Here is a 17877-nt window from a genome sequence, read left to right as displayed (position 1 = left end):
GGCTTTCTAGCGCCCCATATGTAGGATGAGAGTAGTAGTACTCGCTCATGTATGCTTATTGTATAGAACACGTTATTTTGTTAGAACGCAGACACGAACTTTCAAGGTACTTCACTAGCAGCCACACCTGTGCGCAGATGTACAAGCGCCAACACAAGAAGCGAACGCATCGTAGCAAGGGTATCTTATTGACTATCTGCTCGGTTCCACCACGAGCTTGGACGGTATTGCGGCTATCAGGCTGCTTCAAAAAAAGGTCACTTGCATGACTTTCATCAATCGCAATGTATATGTACATCCTCTGCCCCGTGAAAACGCCTAACCAATGCAAATCGCGCAATATCAAAAACCCTGTATCTAATCCTTCATTTTTTCATCCTCATCTTTGTTCATCTAGGTCGATGAGGTCTCGGTGTCTCGAATGGCATTCAAGATGGTGCTTACTGCGAGCTTGCATCTTTTAAACGAAATGCCAAAGATGCATTGGTTCAACCCCAAGCCTCCATTTCAAACATGCTTCGCTCTATCCATGGCCAATGGTAATTGCCTTGCCTTTGAGGGGTATCGGTTCCGGTCTGGGCCCCGAGCTCAGTTCAAGTCCATGATTCGCTTCGCATTTTCATAAACCATCCATGTGATGCTCAAGGCGGGGGCGACCTTCAGGAGGTTGGGCATTAACCCTTTGTAGAGGCCTCTGACTCCCTCGTTCCGAATCGTCTTATTTGCGACATCCCAAATGCCGGTATAGCGCGCCGGGTGCATCTTGGTTCCTTGCGTCTGGAGTCGAGTGCGGAGCACGTTTAGGGGGTAGACGACGGTGGCACCAAATGCGCCAGAGGATGCGCCCATGATACCTGTGGCAAAGGTAGAGGGTTTTGCATCTTCTTCGTGGATGCCTAGGGACTTAGCCTTGTACTGAATGTACGACGTCTTGAGAAACTCAAAGGTTCCCATGTCGATGGCCGAGTAAGGAAACATCCCGATCAGACCCATGGTAACACCACGATATACAGCGCGGGTACCGCCGTCAGCCCACATATGGACAAGCACTTGCTTTAGGAGCTTGTTGCCACGAGGGCCGCCGTGTACGTATTCCGACTGGAGTCTGTACGATCTGTCAGATTGATATGGTTGAGACCTAGCGAGAAATACTTACCGGAATTTGAGGGTATCCAACGGGTAAACACAGAACCTAAGGGGCGTTGGTTAGCCATTCGCACAGATGGGCTCACTGCAGTTGACATACTGAGCAGTCATGCCAGCTACCCCACCAGCAACGAATTTACTAATTGGGTTGATGTGCTGTGTGTCGCCATGGCCTTCGAGTCTTGCCAGAGTCTTCTTGGCTGCTTCATAGGCACCAAACTGAGAAACATGTTAACAAGAAGTTGATTCGTCCAAGAACACATGGCAAGTACTAACTCGGATAGCGGTTTCAGGCATGATCTTGATGACGTTTAAACCATTGCCTGTAAGAAATGTTAGCCCAAGGTGTGTCTATCCCAACTAGCGAACGGGGATGGCTCACCGGCGAAGAAGCCCCTAAGCCCTCCCGATTTATAAAGGTCGAGTGCAGCTGTGAAGAGAGGCCGACCAGCATTTTTCATAGCCACCACAGGACGACCCTTCCTAGCGGCGTCAATGGCGACATTTGTACCGCTGTTGGTGTTGACAAGAAGATAGACTTTCAGTCGGTCGAGAGGGGCAGTTGCAGTTCGCGAAATGCCTCCCGCGACGGCACCGGCAACGAAGTAGCCTGGATCGGGGAGGTACTTGATCAGCAAGGATTTCTCTCCTATTTCCTTTTGACTCAGTCCAATATCAATCCTAGAGTTTCGCGCAGTGGGGGGAATTGGCTTCGAGGGGCTGGCATCAAGTGCAGCAGTCTTTGCATTACCAGGATACTGTCGAGTCTCCAGAACATCCATTTCTGGGTCTGATGCATTGTCGACTGCTTGTGCCGAGCTTGTGCCTGCAGCAAGTGGTTGTGCGCCTTCTTCAAGCTGCAGTGTAGATTGTGATGACGAGGGTGGTGTTGTAGGACTTTGTGGGACGGAAGCTCGCGCCTTTTGGTCCGGAGGGATGGCGAGGTATAAGAGTGAACCAAAGAGAGCTTGAATAAGAGAGCTATTAGTCGTACCTAAGCCTTCTAGTGTTTCGTCGCTGACCACTGAATCGCCCTCCGATGTGAGTGTAACAATATCCGAATAGAAGGTGAAAACCGCATGGAGCGTCGTCTTAGCTTCATCACTAGGCATGAAGAGCAGGAAATCTCTATATGTATCCATGGTGATTAGTTGCTTTCCTAAGTCGTTGAATCGAGACACTACAATATGAGTATACCATCCCCAGTTTCCCATTTAAGCCATTGTATTGTGAGAGAGCCGGGTGTGAACCCGCTAATAATATAGTGCCAAGGAGGAAATACCGGTGACTATGGACAGCCATGAGTATCAAACAGAACTTACCGCCACTCATCGAAGCTGATGTAGCCATCGTTGTTCATATCGATGTCCTCGAAGAAGGTGTTCAATCTGCGCATGGGCACAGCAAGACCAGCACGTTTAAATGCGAGCTGTAGCTCGTTCTTGTCCAGTCTTCCATTGTTGTCGCAGTCTATAGACTTGAAAAGCAGGTAGAGTTGTCGTTCTGTGGCCTCTACAAAGACTCTAAACTCTGATTCATTGCGTCGTTAGCATCCTTGTAAGATGGCTCTTCTGGGGTCAAAGGCACCCACCTTCGTATGAAACCTTGCCATCACCATCTGTGTCCACGGTCTTGATGATGGTTTTTAGCATGTCATCAGCATTCTTGAGAGCTGCCCAACGATATTAGCACAGTATTGACCGAGGGAAGATAGCCGGGTTGCTAACGGTGGTCGATCTTTCGCAGGCCCTTCTGCAAGCCCTTCCAGTCGAGCTTGCCTTTCTGCTCTAAGTCCAGCTTCTTCCACAGGTGCTCAATACGCGAATCTCGCTGGTTTTGCGACTCTTCTAGCTCCATCTCGAGTTCGGTGACCACATCCGAGACCTTCATGGCCGAAGATCATGTACTTGGCGGGCGGAGGCGATCGCTATAGCAGCGCGTTACGGGTACGGCATTGCTTTGGGATCGGCTGGCAATGGCAGAAGCTGGTTTCTTCGGTTGGTGCAATTGTCGCGTTGGCTGGTAGAGAGTACTCATGTGAGCATAAGCGTGTGTATACTTAGGGTACAATCGGTGAATGGTGGTTATGGTACGTCACTTCAATTTCACCAGTGGGAATGAGCACAAAGGCTGCAGCGGCGCCTTTTCCAGTAATGAGCAGCTTGGAAACGAAACAAGGATGCTGCTTCAATTAGCTAACGCCGGCTATACCCGTTCGGGCAGTCTTCGGCTAACGATAAGAGGTCGATAAGTGTGTAACACTGATCTCCTCAACTTTGACTGGCCAGCTTTGCCTTTATAGGTTGGCTTTGTTTCTTCGATCTGGCGCCACTTGGGAAAGCCAGATGAAGCAAAGCGGTGCAATTTCAGCCTTGTCAGCTTGGCATTGTGCAGCATGATGTTCCTGAGCTTCTGCTCGGCTGGATGAGCGTACTTATCCCATGTAGATCGGCCTCATTCATATCGAACCAAACTCACCACCGAAGCAGCTGGATACCTGGCCAGTGGCGATGGCCGCCAGCTTCTGGGAATCGACGCAACGGCGGTTCTGGATATTCTCCAAGGAGCAACTGGCGGAACTGCGTGAGAAGCTCGAGGATGACGAACACAATCTTGTCCAGATGTTTCCTCTTCCTGAATGGAGACACTTGAGCATCTACTTCAACCAGCGTGAGACGGCCACGAGGCAATCTTTGCAAGACGATTTGCTAAGAAACCATTAGAGATGAACCGACTAGGCAAGAGACTCAGCATGCGCCAGCAGGCAATTGCTACTGCCCAACTCTACATCAAAAGGTTCTATACCAAAGTCGAAATCCGCAGAACGAATCCATACCTGGTCATCGCCACTGCTTTGTACTTGGCCTGCAAGATGGAGGAGTGCCCGCAACACATTAGGCTTGTCGTTACGGAAGCACGCTCTCTGTGGCCCGGTGCGTACATATCCTCACTTATAAGCCAACTTCAGAAAATACTCATGCTCTACTAGACCTCCTCAGTGTGGACGTCTCGAGACTCGGCGAATGCGAATTCTTCCTCATCTCGGAGATGAACTCCCAGCTCATCATCCACCAGCCGTATCGAACATTAGCTAGCCTCCAAGCCGATTTCTCCCTCTCTCAAGACGAGGTCAACCTCTCTTGGTCCGTCATCAACGACCATTACATGACCGACCTCCCACTCCTATATCCTCCCCACATTATAGCCCTCACGGCCATCTTGCTCTCCCTGGTGCTGAGAGTGACGCCGTCTGCAGGGAATCCAGGTGCAAACATGGCAGCAGCATCGGCAGCGCTTGCGCATGTACAAGCAGGAAGAGGGCTGGCCAGTGGTCAAACTACGCCGGGTGGAGCACCTGATAAGGACAAGCGGCAGGAAGACAGAGTTGGGAAAGTTCAACGGTTTGCGGCGTTCCTGGCCGAAAGCAACGTCGACATTGAGGCTATGGTCGACTGCACGCAGGAGCTGATATCCTTCTACGAGTGCCACGAACAGTACAACGATAAGGCGACTCGAGACCAAATCAATCGGTTTGTTAAAGCTCGTGGTCTGGATAAGGCATAGGGGGACAGAGTGCATTCGTAGAATGGTTGCTGTCGAATAATAATAAATATTAAATACGCCGTAGGTGTTAACCCTCGGTACCTCTACAAGTACTCCCTTAAGGGGCTATAGATGATATAGCGGGCCCTTAAGCCGCGTCGGGCGGTTATACAGGTAAACTTGTAGCCAAACGACTACTAAACCTCCTGTCCCTCCCTAAGTCTGTGCTACAACCCCTGCCTGAACTACCGATAAGTGTGGTAATGTGGCACTTAAATTCGTCCTCAGGGGTGGGATGCTGCTGATGTGCAGAAGATGCTCGACTATTTTTTGTCGCGACAAGTCGTAGTATCTGCTAATTGGGGTTCTCGTCGAGCGTATACATCTCAACCATACGCTCAAGTGGATAGACCGTAACATGGTCTAGACGCTCGCAAGAATCGCGGCGAGGGGGCGTGCTGTGCGCCTTCTATCGTGAGGGGACGGGTTCGCCGACGAGCATTATCGGATAGGCGAGGTCCGATAAGGGGCCGGATTAACGATTCGAATTCTGGACCGGCTGTCGAGTTATATTCCACCGACGTAGTGCTTGACGGTCGACTGGCTAGGATGCTCGTAATCCTAAACTGCACCAATCTCCCTATTATCGCTAGGTAGGCGAAGTCAACAAGGTGGGCAGCGCGCCGTAAGGGTTGACTAAACCCCCTTGTGTGTCAGCTGCGGGATTCGAACCCGCGACTCGTCACCGACCCAAGTGGGCGAGGCTCAAATCGGGACTTATCTACCAGCGAAGTGACCAACTACACCAGCCGACGTCGAATAATACAATGAGGCTAATGCGGTCACACCATCAACACCTGACGACAAAGTGTAAGACGGTCATTACCATGGTGTCGGCTCGCGGTATTGCGACTAGTCCCTGGGGTCCTATCGTGCCATTTGAACGACGTGTTCGGGAGAAACCGCTCCATTGGAGAACATAGTTGAAGACATTCCGACTCTGCGGAGTGTACCGCCATAATGCCGATACATTTAATTGGCTGGGCAGTGTCATTGAGCGTTCGCCTAAGTCAGGAGATGGAAACAAACTCGAATGATCTGACCGATAGAAAGAGAGTCAGTCTAAAGACAAAACAAAAATGCATTGCTCGGCGCTTGCTGTCTCTGAAATACCAGGCGATCAAATACACGCTTCTCAGAAAGGGTGCGATTCTGTAAGATCGGGATCACGTGGAATTATTGCTTACGCGCAACTTCGGGCTACCTCGGGGTCTTATCAACAGGTAGAACCCGAGCTCGTTCCGTCAACTCCATACGATAGACATCCCACCCACCAGCTGGTGACAGCCTCCAGTCTCTCGAGCCAATTCAATGAACTCCAGTTCCCTTGTATCACGTCCAGCGCTTGTCACCAGTTGGCACACCACGCCTGACACAACTAGACTCTCTTCCAGCAAGCCGTGCGACTAGAACCGGCCCTGCATGATGGTAAATTATACATGGCGGCGCCGTTCCGCAGTAAGTGAGCACAATTATATGAAGTTGTGTTTATGGGTATTGTTCACCAAAATATGTAATTATGAAAATAGCGGTGTGCAGTGTTTCGCTGTTCTACCGTGTCGACGGGTTATGCATAAACAGTGTGGTGCTCCGTACAATACTTCCAGAGCATGGGGTCGCATCGCCGCTGGTCCTAGAGGAACACGGTATGTGGAGATCAGTTCCTCATCGGTGGCAGAGATCAACAGCTTTTGCACAATTATACCGCAGCAGTGACATCGGGGTGAGACTGCCACTAATCCCATTCGCTCAAACAAAGAGAAAGGCCTGTAATTACTGTAATTAGAGCCTGCCGGGAATCTTCAACAACACTTGGTGTTTATTGGCATAGATCGAGGCTGCGTGAAGCTCGCATCGGAGCTTAGGTCGGTCGGCAGAACGCCGCAGTGGATCACTTAGATGATACACCGTAGCATCCCACCAGCCTCTCGGCGGGCAGGCAAGTAGGCCAAAGCAAGCAGGAGTCCATTTCCCACCACAGAGGATAGCCTTCACGCCTCTCCCCAAAATGCAAGCGCCGCTAGCTCAAGGGACTAAAATAGAATTTCAACTATTACTGCTCCGCGCCGATGAGTCGGTTCATTGTCCAGCCACTTCCACTTCAAGCACATTGCAGCACGAGCTGGGTAGAGACGGAGGATGAATTGGGTTGGACCTCATCGCAAAGACTCGCGCTGGGCCGTCATCTACAGATTGCACAGCTCTGGTGCGACTATGATAGGGGTCCAGAGGAGCAAAAGAATAGCTTGACCGCCACGACTCTGCCGAGTCCGCCATGAAGCTTCACTCGCACTCGATTAAGGATCACTGCGATAAGCACATTATTGAGGTAAGCTCCGAATCTTGCGCAACCCTGACTGGGGAATAATCAGGGATTGGTAAAACGGCAACACAAGCACAAGGGCGAGCTAAATGATGACATCCCCCAAAGAAGCAGCGGCGGCGACAGCTGGAAGCGCCAATCTTTGCCTCCATCGTCACATCCGTTTTGTTGCCGGCACTGTGGCCGGCTCCGTCCCACATCAGTCAGCTAGCCAGCCAAATAGGAAGGAGTCGAGAAGTTGTCTCGAATACATTTCGAGATTCATGCCAAACGTGCCACATGCCTGCGTGCCTTTTTGAGGTTCCTGGCGCCTTCCACAGGGTCCAATAGTTCATTGTCAAGATCTACTGTATGGGCACTTCAGGGGACTTTGACTCGCCCTGACATGTAGTTGACGGCCGTAGCCACGATGGTCAGAAGCACAAGGCGGCTGCTGGCGCTCCAATCAACGAATGACGGCCATACGATCCACTCTTTGCCTCCGACGATCTTGCCTCAAAAGGGGCCACGAGGATTCCGACGCCCTAGAATCTAGAATCTACATGCAATGGCGATGGCCATCTTGGACGCAAGATTACGTTACGGCTGATGGATGGAATTGACGGGCCTTGAAACACTCCGACTGGAGAAGGGAATATCGCAGCACGGTCTCGCAATGAGATGTTCGCGTGAAACGCTCAACAAGGCCAACATCTAGATATCTGAAACACGCGTATTCCTATTCATTGTCCACTGCCGACTTGTCTACTGACTGACTGTCGACTCCACTGGCTGTCAGACTCTTGGTACTGTGCATATGCGCTGGCTCGCCACTCAGTGCCGGAAGCGGGAACGCAGGTCAATTGCGGGCTTGGGCGGCTCGGTGGTTGGGGTGGCCAGCAACGCGAAAGTCTGCCAACGCCCGACTTGCCCACCAGAAAGATGGACGTGGGTGCATTACTCAGGTACAGCGTCACCCGCCAGGTTAGACACCAGCCCAACCCAGCTTGCCAGCGTTACCACAAGCTCTGCCAAGCTCCAACGACGGCTTCCCTATGCGTTTCGTGCAGGACAAATGTCGAGACGGGCCATTTCGAATGATCCCGACTCTGCAAGGTTGGCCAGAGCTACTTGATGCGCGGTGCACCGAATGTGTGCATCACGGGTTCACAGCAGCCCAACCAAGCATGCCAGAGTTGCAGGGTCCCCAGTCAATATGCAGCTCAGAGCTAGACCCAGCTACAGTGTTGTCAGACTGTGTGCCCCAAGCACAGTGTCTGGCGGAACCGCTGGTCTTGATGAGGCTTTCGTCCCCACGGTGGGACCAATCTTGCACGGCGCTCCGCCTCGCTCTCATTTATTGCATAGCATCATTTCGGTCGAGTTACGTATGCGCGGCGCACCTGCAAGAAATGACTGTACAATCTATGGACTATTATGCCCCTCGTCCAGGAACACCTGCGCATGTACATGTTCAATCTGTCCCATCAAACGTTTCGAGGCTTGGAATTAAAGTACTGTGGCTCAGGGTTCCAGAAAGCCATCCAAAAGTCTCCTGAGAAGAACAAAAGCATGCCGACACTGCCGTCCCAAAGCCGAGGAACTCCAGAAGCTTGCCCAAGTGGGAAGCGGAAAGGGGGTCACGATGCCAAGGTGAAATGGCTCGGAGGGCACACAGACTGCCGAACGAAACATGGAATGATGAGCTGCAGGCCAGTGACTGCTTCCCAAATGCGATGAGAAACCTAGCAAACATGACCAAATTAGAAGTACGAAGCATTACCGTGAAGGGCTTTGCGAACTCCCTAATGAGATGTTGCGTCCATTCAACTTCACATTTGACCCACCATCTTTTGGTCCCAACAATGGATGATCTTCTTCAAGCCTCGACGACGGTTGGGCTGGATGCAGACGCTGTCCTTGAATTACTTCTACTGCCGCTCTTCGACTGCATTAGTTCACAAGCACACATCATCAGTCTCGTCCAGAACAGTAATAATAGAGTGGCAGAGGACCGGGATAGCCCGGAACAGCTGATGCGATACTACTACAAAGGTTGTTCTGTCCACCATGGCCATGAATTCAGCAGCAGGGCTCATGATGATTGCCATTGAAGGGAGATCATATCGAACGAATGAAGCCACAACCTGCCCACTGCCCTTCTGCCCAGTTGTCAAGGTGGGTGTTAATGGCATTGTGCGTTTCCCTCTTTGCGCCTTTTTCCACACACCTGTCCTTGACACACCCCTGGTTCCTTGAATGCTGGGGGGGGCGCTTGTGGAGAATCGGGTATGCAATTACCCAGCAACAACAAGCTCGAGCCTGACCACCCTGGGTCCTGGCCGAAAGTTGCGGCGAGCTTTGTCCGCCACCCTGCACTGTAGACTAAGGCCCAGCTAGGAATGGCGCCGTGGCGAATTTAGACACACCTATCTGATTGGCCAATGAGTGCGCCTCCATTATTCCCCTTGGCCAGCGTGCAGCTTGGACAGGCCGCTCGCTGCCTCCCACACCCCCCCCCCCGGCTGCCACCCTCCATGACCAGACCTCTTGCCGAGTCTTGTTCCTTCTTGTCTCTGTCCAACAAAATCCTTCGCCTTCACCGGTTTGCATCGCACCCTCCTCCCGTACACTTCTCCTCTTTCGACTGAACTAGAATATCTACTATCAAAGCTGTCAACCACACTTCAAACCCGAACGCACATACATACTTTTCACGTACTATTAAAACAAAAAAGAACTCTTTCATCTCGACGACGACCGTGGGACATTATAAGCCATTCCGTCTTTTGACATTTGCGATTCCTACTCCAACCGATCCGCCCATCTTGCATTGTGGTTTCAACTGGTTTTAATACCGCACAACTCGGCAAACTACCCCCAACATTGTGGTTTCAACTGGTTTTAATACCGCACAACTCGGCAAACTACCCCCAAACCAGAGACGCACAAATACACCGCCACCCCAACAACAAACTTCTATCCGTCTGCACGGCATAACGACGACCCCAAAGGACCAGTTTTTCTTTCTCTTGCATTGGAAAATATCATAATGTCTTCTTACTACCATTACAATCACCACCAACCGTCGCCTGCTGCGCCATCTGTCTCCCACAACCACCACGGCGGGCGAAATCGGAGGGCGCCAAGGCTGTCCGTTTCGCAGAACTCCCAGAGGCAGTTTCGTGGCGTGCGCAGCATGAAGGAGCTTTCTGAGACGGCCGCCGTGTCTACTTTCCGAACCCAGTTCGAGTCCAGTCGGTCCTTCGACTTGGAAGACGACATGGAGTTCTGCCCCAAGTTATTAACCGAGAGTGATGTAAGTTGGCCGACGTCTACCCCGTATCTTCATTCGTCGCACCGCCAGTCTCCGTTACAATGGTTCTGCGGGATGGATCGTAGTGAAGAATGCATATGCTAACGGAGTTCGTACCGCCTCAGTTGGTTTCGATAAGCAGTGCCTCTTCAGATCGGTCATCTTTGTCTAGCAACTCCCCTCATGCGTCTCCGACGCAACAAACTCAACAGGTTGCACCCAGCTTCTCTCTTAACTCGACGTCCCCAGCCTTCATTCCTCCCACCTATCAAAGCCACCACAGCCAATTGAAGGTACACCAGCCTGCCGCCACACGAGCCCGCAATGCCATTGCTATCATCAACCCAGCAAACGGCATGTCTCTGTCTCCACCTCCCATGGGTCGGCGGTGGTAATGGGTGTCATCTTGCTACCGTATGGTAGCGGATGGGTACTCATTCACCGTTGTCTCCATTGCGTTGTATTGAGATTCTCAAAACTTCAGCTTCACGTTCTGCTTTTCGCCCCAAAGCAGTTGGCCATTTTGGCGGGACACAGACAGGCACGTCAGGCATCGACTCTTCAATGGCATCCTCTCCACCTATTGTATAAATCATCCTTATTCGACATAAAATTTGTGGTCATCGGCAAAAATGATTCGAGCTTTTACGATGGGCGCACGGCATGAATGAAGATACCTCGATACCTTGTTCGTTTTCTGTTCGGTTTTACGGTTGTATACGAAAAAATACCACACAAAACTCGGTGTTCCGACCTCGAAAGATGGGGGCTGTTTCGGGTCACGAATGGCGTTTACATAACAATGGCGGTCTTGCATTTCCAATTAATTGCATCGGTCTTCACACTACGGAGTCTACGGGTTCATACGGGGGAGCGGTACGATACAGTCATCGTCGGTCATGAATGACGTTTCGAGAAAAAGAATACCACCACATATAGAGCATGTGTTTGTGCGAGTTCGGGGTTGGTTGCGGTTTTATTTTGGCCTCGCAAAGCCAGGGGCGGGCTGTTTCAAGTCACTGGGGTGTTTCTGTTTGGGAAACGGGTCTACAACATGGGAATTTCCGGGAGAGGGAGAATCTCAACACAGAGCACAGGGAAATGGGGTGTCGGTTTTACGGCGACGGCGACTGTGCTTTCTTGCGCTCACGGAGAAGGGAGTTGGTTCGTTGGTCTTTGCGATGCAAATAAAGGGCTGATATCTTGTCGTTCCACAACAACCATCATATCTTCGTTACTGTACGATTTCGGGGACGGTTTCTGCGAAAAGAAAGTCTACCTATTTTCTTCACTTCCACCACACTTTGTCTTCTTGCGGGGTTTGCACTGGGACATATGAGTGCACGCATCTTTGCAGCGCTTTAAACTGCCTGTGCAAGGTATGTCTTTTTGGCGATATACCGCAGCTGCAGCTTGGGAAACTGGGACGAGATGATATGAACAAGGTGTTTTTGATGACGGACGGTGGTGGTGTCGTAAGACCCCCTCTGGTACCCTGGGAGTAAATTAGACCAGTTCAATGAAACTAGCCAAAGCCTCTCACTTTATTAAGATAATTATGGACTTGACTTGCGCTTATGTTCGTGACTGACTCCTGGCTTCGAAGCTTTCTCCAATTTGCACACCGATGAACAAGCATTGCTAGGATTCCAGCCCCCAAGCTAACCTCAATCCGCGGTCTTGTCAGCTTCACTCTCTCCTCCACATTGAGACATCGATCTCAGCCCCTACCCCTCTCAAGCCTCCCCTCGCACGATGCCCAGATATACCCACCCACAAACATCACACGATCTCGCCTGACATCCCCGGTTGAAGTGTCACAACGCCACTCAACACCGGTCTCCGATTCCTCGATCCAGCACCACATTGGATGGTTTTGCGCTCAGTCGCGGTTTCCCGAACAGATGGCGTGCATGGTCGCTGTGTGACGCGGGTTGCATTCTTAGCCATGTGGGCTCCCGAGGATGGGAGCCAAATGGGTTTCTTTGTCTTGGTTGGGTGGGTGGGACGAGACACGACGTAGTTACCTTAGTTGGAGAGAACGGAGGGACCGGAGGCGGAGGAATGGAGAATTGTTCGATCAGCAACAATCAATGGGTGGTTGTGAGGGACTCGCTCCTCTGTTGATGACTCTGTATGGCTCTCGTATCGATTGCGGTGTCTACGCACACGTTGTGCTGCGTTGCTTGCTAGAAGCGCTATTGCTGTCTAATCTATCAGGGAGGAACGAAGGTTCGGACCCACTAGCTGCTACACTTGCCACTACACCGCCTTCAGCCTAGGGCATAACTGTGGCGCTCAACCCCACAGGTTATGTTGGAATTCAGATATGATCTTGCTAGATGAGGACGGGCCGGTGTCCGCAATTATATATGCAGCGTAGTGTTGTTGTTCAGCTTGAGTCTGTGGTGAATAATTCGGGCAGACTTACCCTAGAGTTCACCCCTGGCGGTATCAGTGTGGTAAGCTAGGACGGAACACACGGGATCACCTACTCCAAAAACAACAACACATTATCAACATGAAGTCAATTTCACCGTCGCAAGCTTCATCATTACTAGGAATATTTACATTGGGGACCAGAGTCAAGAGTTCTAAGAACGGCAAATAACTGGGGTATGTATGACTGGACCTGCCAAGACTGAAATACCTGAACCAGAAACAACCACGGTTGGAACCTGCATCATGTTGTGTCATATATAGTCGTTCTGCACAATCAAAACCTTATATACTACGCCTGAAAATAAACAACTACGTGGCCCACTCTGGTTAAGAGTTGGACTGATTGTTTCCACTGCCTTGGTAGAAACTGGTCGAGTGTTACACACATCCACGCCTTGGTGATATGTCGTGATTCAACTCTTCGAGGCTCTTCGAGATTGATAATTCGATTAGATACAATCAACGTCCCATTCCTTAAAAAAGTCGAGCACTGGTACAGTCGATGCTATATCATGATAGTCAGCCAATATTTCATACGTGACTCGGACCACCTCTGGCTTGTCTGCGCCACCGTACTAATAATGACGCCGATGAACGATCTAGCTTACCTTCTTTCTCGACTTGATGTGTCTCTTCCTGAATTTTTATGACCGCAAGGTCCAACCCCAAATCTCCGATAAGGAAGGCCAAGCTGAGCCGAACACCACTTCTTACACTATTGCTTTTCTCCCCCCTTACATATTTCAACACTTGTTAGTATATCTTGAGGTTCGCGCGAATGACCCAAGTCTAGAAGTAATGCGTATTCGGAGATAAAATTGCATTGCTCGAGAGGCCGGGTGAACACTAAACGATAAGTTACCAAGGTCTTGACCAAGGTCTTGACACACCAGCCCAAGATGCTGCTGATTAACTGTCGTGCAAAGCCAACAAACTTGACGAAGTGTCGTCTCCGAGGAGGTGTCTTGTAAAGCGGAGCGTAAGCGCAGACTTTGCTTCTCATGAACCCCATGACCTATACCCCTCGTGGAATACATCCCCCCCCCCCCCCAATGTGAACTCTGGTAAATGTGGATACCATATTTATTAGGAATGTTTTTAAAGGATACTGGGCCATCTATCTATGATTGTTATAGCTGGAATGGCCACGTGCACTTATATGCAGGAATATCGGCTCGGCTCGTAGCTTTCGAGCAGCTTCACTCGCACAGGATTCGATGCCTTTGAGAGCGGGCTGCACAAGTCCATGCAGAGAATCAAATAAGTAGATCGTGATACAAACCTTGATGGTTTACCTTCGTCCGTCACAATATTTAGTCGAAAGACACTTACGCTCGGCAGTCTGAACCCCAGTGGAGCTATGCTGTACACTAACAACAGCCTGGCATATATTTAGCCCTCTGTAGAGCAGCGTCTGTAAACACGAAGAGGTTATGAAACCTCCGTCCAACGAACACATCTACGGGCATCATTTGACGGTAAAACTTTTACTTCAGCTGCCCAGCTTCTAGCAGCTTACTAGTGTACGCTGACGCTCCACAGATAGAATTCGATGCTTTGATGAATAAGCCTCTGTATCTTCCAACTACAGGGGCCATAAAACACTTAGTTGCATACGACAGATATGCCGAACTCTTCTAAGTATTATCAAGACCGAGCGGCATCATGGTGTGTATCGAAATGAAATACATAGAACGAGGCGCAATGCTCTCGTTCTACTGAATTACGACACTGAGAAAGCGCTGCGCCTCACGGCCAACCGGCTTTCGTGGTCCTGGAACGAGCTTCTCTACCTTAACCTCTACGAAGCTTGACCGAGCTGGCATATGCAGACCTGTCAGGAGCTACATCAGGACCGAGCCATGACAATTACTCACTTGCCCGACCTCATCATATTGGACACTGGACCAGCCTCTCATTACCATTTATACGGGCCATTTAGTTTTCCCAAGCTGGCTCATAAGAATCATAAGAGGGAATGAGATGCAGCTGGGAACAATCTTTATATTGCTTCCCACAAGATATGTAAGCAGCTCCAACGTCGTCACATGGGAACGTACTCGGTGCGCCGTGAAGTATGTGCCAACCAGAGCTCGCCGTAGTGCAGATAGTCCGGAAAGCCTTACAACCAATGCCTTACTATCATGGCTGACGGGAAAGTATGCTAAGCTCCCTGCAGACGGAGGTATGATAAGAGTCCGTCACAGGTGTTTAGCATTGCTGCTACACGCTATTGTAAGCGTCATGCATAGCAAGCTTAGCGATTACCGACCGCATTCAAGATAGATGCCCATCTCGAACAGTTCCATATCTCAGGATCAACAAGATGGAGTTTCATTACGAGCCGTGTTGGGATAGCTGGCGATGGAAAAAGCTCCATCCAACAGGCCGATGCTGAATAGTTCCGCCCGTGCCATCCTTGGAGTAGCGAGCGTCTGGCCTAACCACAGTGTCCCACTGGCTGTGGAGAAATGGAGAAATGGCAGGCAAATGCCCCAGCCAACCGCTTGGCCTGTTAGAGTTGGGGGTTCGGCCGTTCTGGTCAAAGTTGTGATGGTGACGTCAGATCCATAAACCAATGAGCGCAACACAGCTCCCCTCAGTGCGCCCTTCCATCCTCGTATATTGTGATTACCGTATTTACTTCTAACTAGAACTGGTCATCATTCCTTCAAGAATCTGGCTTGAACCATTGTTGCAGTCCCCAATACGTAAACTGGCAAGAATTGACAGTCAATCGACAGCACATCCCCTGACCCTCTGATACCTATACACCTTCCCCGAAAACAAGCAACTGTCGACGTAATGGCATCTCGAGTTCTCTTCAAGTCGACCACTACGGCCGCTCGCGGCGCCATGTGCAGCAGACAATCAATGACACAACGCACCATTGCTAGCAGCGCCATCCTCAGACACAAGGAGAGCGCAATCCGTATGTTCAGCGCACTCTTTCTTCCGGCTAACCCGTTCCACCACCTCCTCGGTCTTCCGATGTAGAGAAGGGGGCGACGCATGGAACAGAAGTATCCCTCAACACCCACAACCTGCCCGTCCTGCTGAATTGTTGTTTATCAAGCCCCAAAGACACGCTGGCTTGCTGATCGTCGGGGACTAACACCGTAGCAGACAACGAGGAGGACCACACGGAAAAGCACAAGCAGGACCTGCTCAAGAAGCATAAAGATGGCAAGGCACACTGGAAGCCAGAGCTGGCGTCGGACAGCGAGGAGGCGATTAAGGCGGATCGTGGCGGTGGCGAGGCCGAGGACCACCAGAAGTTGCAGGAGCGCACTAAGCATGCCGCCAATGAGACGAGCAAGTCGGGCACGAGCATGCGAGACGGGCTATGAGCCTGAGGAAATGGCACCGAGTGATTCTGGAACGTGTATGATGGGCTTACCGGGAAAAAGGGCAATTGAGGTTCTGTTGCCATTCGCAGTATTTCTGGACGTTCGGAGGGAGGGGTTCTTGCATTGTATGATACGAGGCAACTAGTAATCCACGGCAATATACAGGAGTTACACTCCTGTCAAGTAACATTGACTCCTACAACTGAGAGGTGTAGTATATGTATGCGGTGAGAGACAGGTTTCAAAAACCCCATCTTAGAATAGCAATGCATTCTATCAACGCTGCTATACCTATGTTATATTCATGGCTCAATGAGATGTACCTCTTTCTGCAAAAACCAATTGACCCCTTGATTATGTCCTCTAGAGACAACATGAGGGCAGCGCAAGGCTAGAAGTGTTCCCCAACGCCATACATGATGCAGTGTAGTCCAAGAGCCCTCCTCTTACACATCACCTGAGCATGCTCCCAAGTCTAAGCCGCAATCCCCTTATTTCAAAAGCGCAATGAGCAGCACCAAAATTACAATAAGCACAATGATAGCCACCATCTGCTTGTTATCCCCCGCACTCCTCGTAACCCTACCCACTTGCCTCCGCGCCCGATCCAGCGTCCCTTGGTGCCGGTCCACGACGACGTCCACATCGTCCAGCATGGCCACGTGATCATCAAGCTCATCCCCGATCTGCATGCTCAGCTCGCGCTGCCGCGCAATGCTCAAGCCCAGCGCATCCAGCTGCTCGTCCTGCTGGTCTAGGATCCGCTGGTGATACGCATGCACCTGCTGGTTATCCATGGACGAGGCCTCATCCCGGTAGCCCTCGCTGTCGGGGTTGTCCGTGTACCGACTGCCGAAGAGCTGTTGCGCTTCGATGTCGACGTTGTTATCGCGGGAGGACGACGATAGGGGGTTGTCGGAGAAGCGAACGGATTTGGACGCGGTGCGTTGGCCGGCGTTGGGGCGCAGGCTGGCACTTGAAGAGGGCCCATCGACGGTATCTTCGGGAGAGGTGGTTGCGTGGGTGAAGTCGGAGGCGAGGGCGCGATCGTTGGGGTGGGTGAGGGTAATGGAGGTGGAGGGCGAGGAGAAGCCGTGGAATTGCGAGGTGAGGTCATTGTATTGCTGCTTTAGACCCGGTAGGTTGTCGCCAATTGTGAGGGCACCACTGAAATAGTTAGCGACTGTCCGGCATCACCACTCGGCGGATCGCCCATTTGAGCCATATAGAAGGCCGGCTTTGGCAAGGCACCAGTAAACCGAGTTTGAACACAGCGGCATCGCGTTTAAAATCGCAGGCACCGGAGAAAATAGAGGAACATACTCCTCGTCACCAGCCTCTTCCAATCTCTTCTGCTCTGTTTCCAAGGCCTCTAGTCCGTCGCGGAATTGGTCCAATGACCTGGAGATGTGTCCATCTTTGGAGTCGTCGTCGAGGTTGAAGCTCTGCGCTCGTTTCCGCTCAAGCAGCGACAGCTTGATGTGGTCGGCGAGGAGGAAGAGATGGTTTCCACCGGACATGGCCAAATCAATTTGCGCGAGAAGTCAATGATTGCAGACAAGGCAAAATAAGCGAAAGCAGTTGATATACTTCAAACGATGGGGTTTGACTCGTCGTAATGCGATGATGTAGTTTCCGGATTGACGTGAGACAGCTTGCCGCGACGGCGTTAAGGCAACCGCGGGCTACTACCAGAACGCATAGGCTTTGGCGGCACG

The 17877-nt window shown here is 51.1% G+C and overlaps 6 protein-coding genes and 1 non-coding gene across 7 annotated transcripts; 4 read left to right on the top strand and 3 right to left on the bottom strand.

The window, feature by feature from the left end:
• Positions 1-169: 169 nt before the first annotated feature.
• BCR38DRAFT_434333 (calcium-binding mitochondrial carrier SAL1) lies at positions 170-3414 on the bottom strand. The gene is made up of 9 exons (XM_040860301.1): positions 2874-3414; positions 2738-2818; positions 2469-2676; positions 2141-2274; positions 1529-1756; positions 1423-1469; positions 1247-1365; positions 1157-1192; positions 170-1105 (listed from the first exon to the last, which is right to left on the bottom strand). Exons 1-9 carry the CDS (start codon positions 3034-3036, stop codon positions 589-591), a joined length of 1533 nt encoding a protein of 510 aa, XP_040715638.1. The 5' UTR covers positions 3037-3414; the 3' UTR covers positions 170-588.
• BCR38DRAFT_434329 (cyclin-C) lies at positions 3415-4838 on the top strand. Its single transcript, XM_040860300.1, has 3 exons — positions 3415-3816; positions 3870-4079; positions 4136-4838. Exons 1-3 carry the CDS (start codon positions 3657-3659, stop codon positions 4708-4710), a joined length of 945 nt encoding a protein of 314 aa, XP_040715637.1. The 5' UTR covers positions 3415-3656; the 3' UTR covers positions 4711-4838.
• Positions 4839-5400: 562 nt separating this feature from the next.
• BCR38DRAFT_t178 lies at positions 5401-5503 on the bottom strand. The gene has a single exon. It is a non-coding gene; the product is annotated as a tRNA-Thr (tRNA).
• A 3113-nt stretch (positions 5504-8616) lies between these two features.
• BCR38DRAFT_209712 (uncharacterized protein) lies at positions 8617-9301 on the top strand. The gene has a single exon (XM_040854148.1). The coding sequence runs from the start codon at positions 8710-8712 to the stop codon at positions 9163-9165; it is 456 nt and encodes a 151-aa protein (XP_040715636.1). The 5' UTR covers positions 8617-8709; the 3' UTR covers positions 9166-9301.
• Positions 9302-10103: 802 nt separating this feature from the next.
• Positions 10104-10762, top strand: BCR38DRAFT_343847 (uncharacterized protein; the record flags this gene model as incomplete). The annotated part of the gene is made up of 2 exons (XM_040856066.1): positions 10104-10370; positions 10493-10762. The coding sequence occupies 2 exons, from the start codon at positions 10104-10106 to the stop codon at positions 10760-10762; spliced, it is 537 nt and encodes a 178-aa protein (XP_040715635.1).
• Positions 10763-15614: 4852 nt separating this feature from the next.
• Positions 15615-16159, top strand: BCR38DRAFT_485357 (uncharacterized protein; the record flags this gene model as incomplete). Its single annotated transcript, XM_040863871.1, has 2 exons — positions 15615-15741; positions 15936-16159. 2 exons carry the CDS (start codon positions 15615-15617, stop codon positions 16157-16159), a joined length of 351 nt encoding a protein of 116 aa, XP_040715634.1.
• Positions 16160-16650: 491 nt separating this feature from the next.
• BCR38DRAFT_457974 (uncharacterized protein) lies at positions 16651-17679 on the bottom strand (the record flags this gene model as incomplete). Its single annotated transcript, XM_040862103.1, has 2 exons — positions 16651-17326; positions 17483-17679. The coding sequence occupies 2 exons, from the start codon at positions 17677-17679 to the stop codon at positions 16651-16653; spliced, it is 873 nt and encodes a 290-aa protein (XP_040715633.1).
• Positions 17680-17877: the final 198 nt, after the last annotated feature.

The sequence above is a fragment of the Pseudomassariella vexata genome (assembly GCF_002105095.1).
Source record: "Pseudomassariella vexata strain CBS 129021 chromosome Unknown BCR38scaffold_7, whole genome shotgun sequence".
In the NCBI taxonomy this organism is placed as follows: Eukaryota; Fungi; Ascomycota; class Sordariomycetes; order Amphisphaeriales; family Pseudomassariaceae; genus Pseudomassariella; species Pseudomassariella vexata.
This window is presented reverse-complemented; position numbering and strand designations above follow the sequence as displayed.

Excerpts from the sequence above, each read along its gene's own strand:
- BCR38DRAFT_434333 (XM_040860301.1), bottom strand. The coding sequence starts at position 3,036 with ATGAAGGTCTCGGATGTGGTCACCGAACTCGAGATGGAGCTAGAAGAG. Across the intron at positions 1,757-2,140 it reads CGAAACACTAGAAGGCTTAG|GCTACTTCGTTGCCGGTGCC; the intron begins GTACGACTAATA and ends TCCCCGATCCAG. Across the intron at positions 1,470-1,528 it reads GCTTAGGGGCTTCTTCGCCG|GCAATGGTTTAAACGTCATC; the intron begins GTGAGCCATCCC and ends CATTTCTTACAG.
- BCR38DRAFT_209712 (XM_040854148.1), top strand. The coding sequence starts at position 8,710 with ATGGCTCGGAGGGCACACAGACTGCCGAACGAAACATGGAATGATGAG.
- BCR38DRAFT_434329 (XM_040860300.1), top strand. The coding sequence starts at position 3,657 with ATGGCCGCCAGCTTCTGGGAATCGACGCAACGGCGGTTCTGGATATTC. Across the intron at positions 3,817-3,869 it reads GAGCATCTACTTCAACCAGC|AGATGAACCGACTAGGCAAG; the intron begins GTGAGACGGCCA and ends AGAAACCATTAG. Across the intron at positions 4,080-4,135 it reads AGCACGCTCTCTGTGGCCCG|ACCTCCTCAGTGTGGACGTC; the intron begins GTGCGTACATAT and ends ATGCTCTACTAG.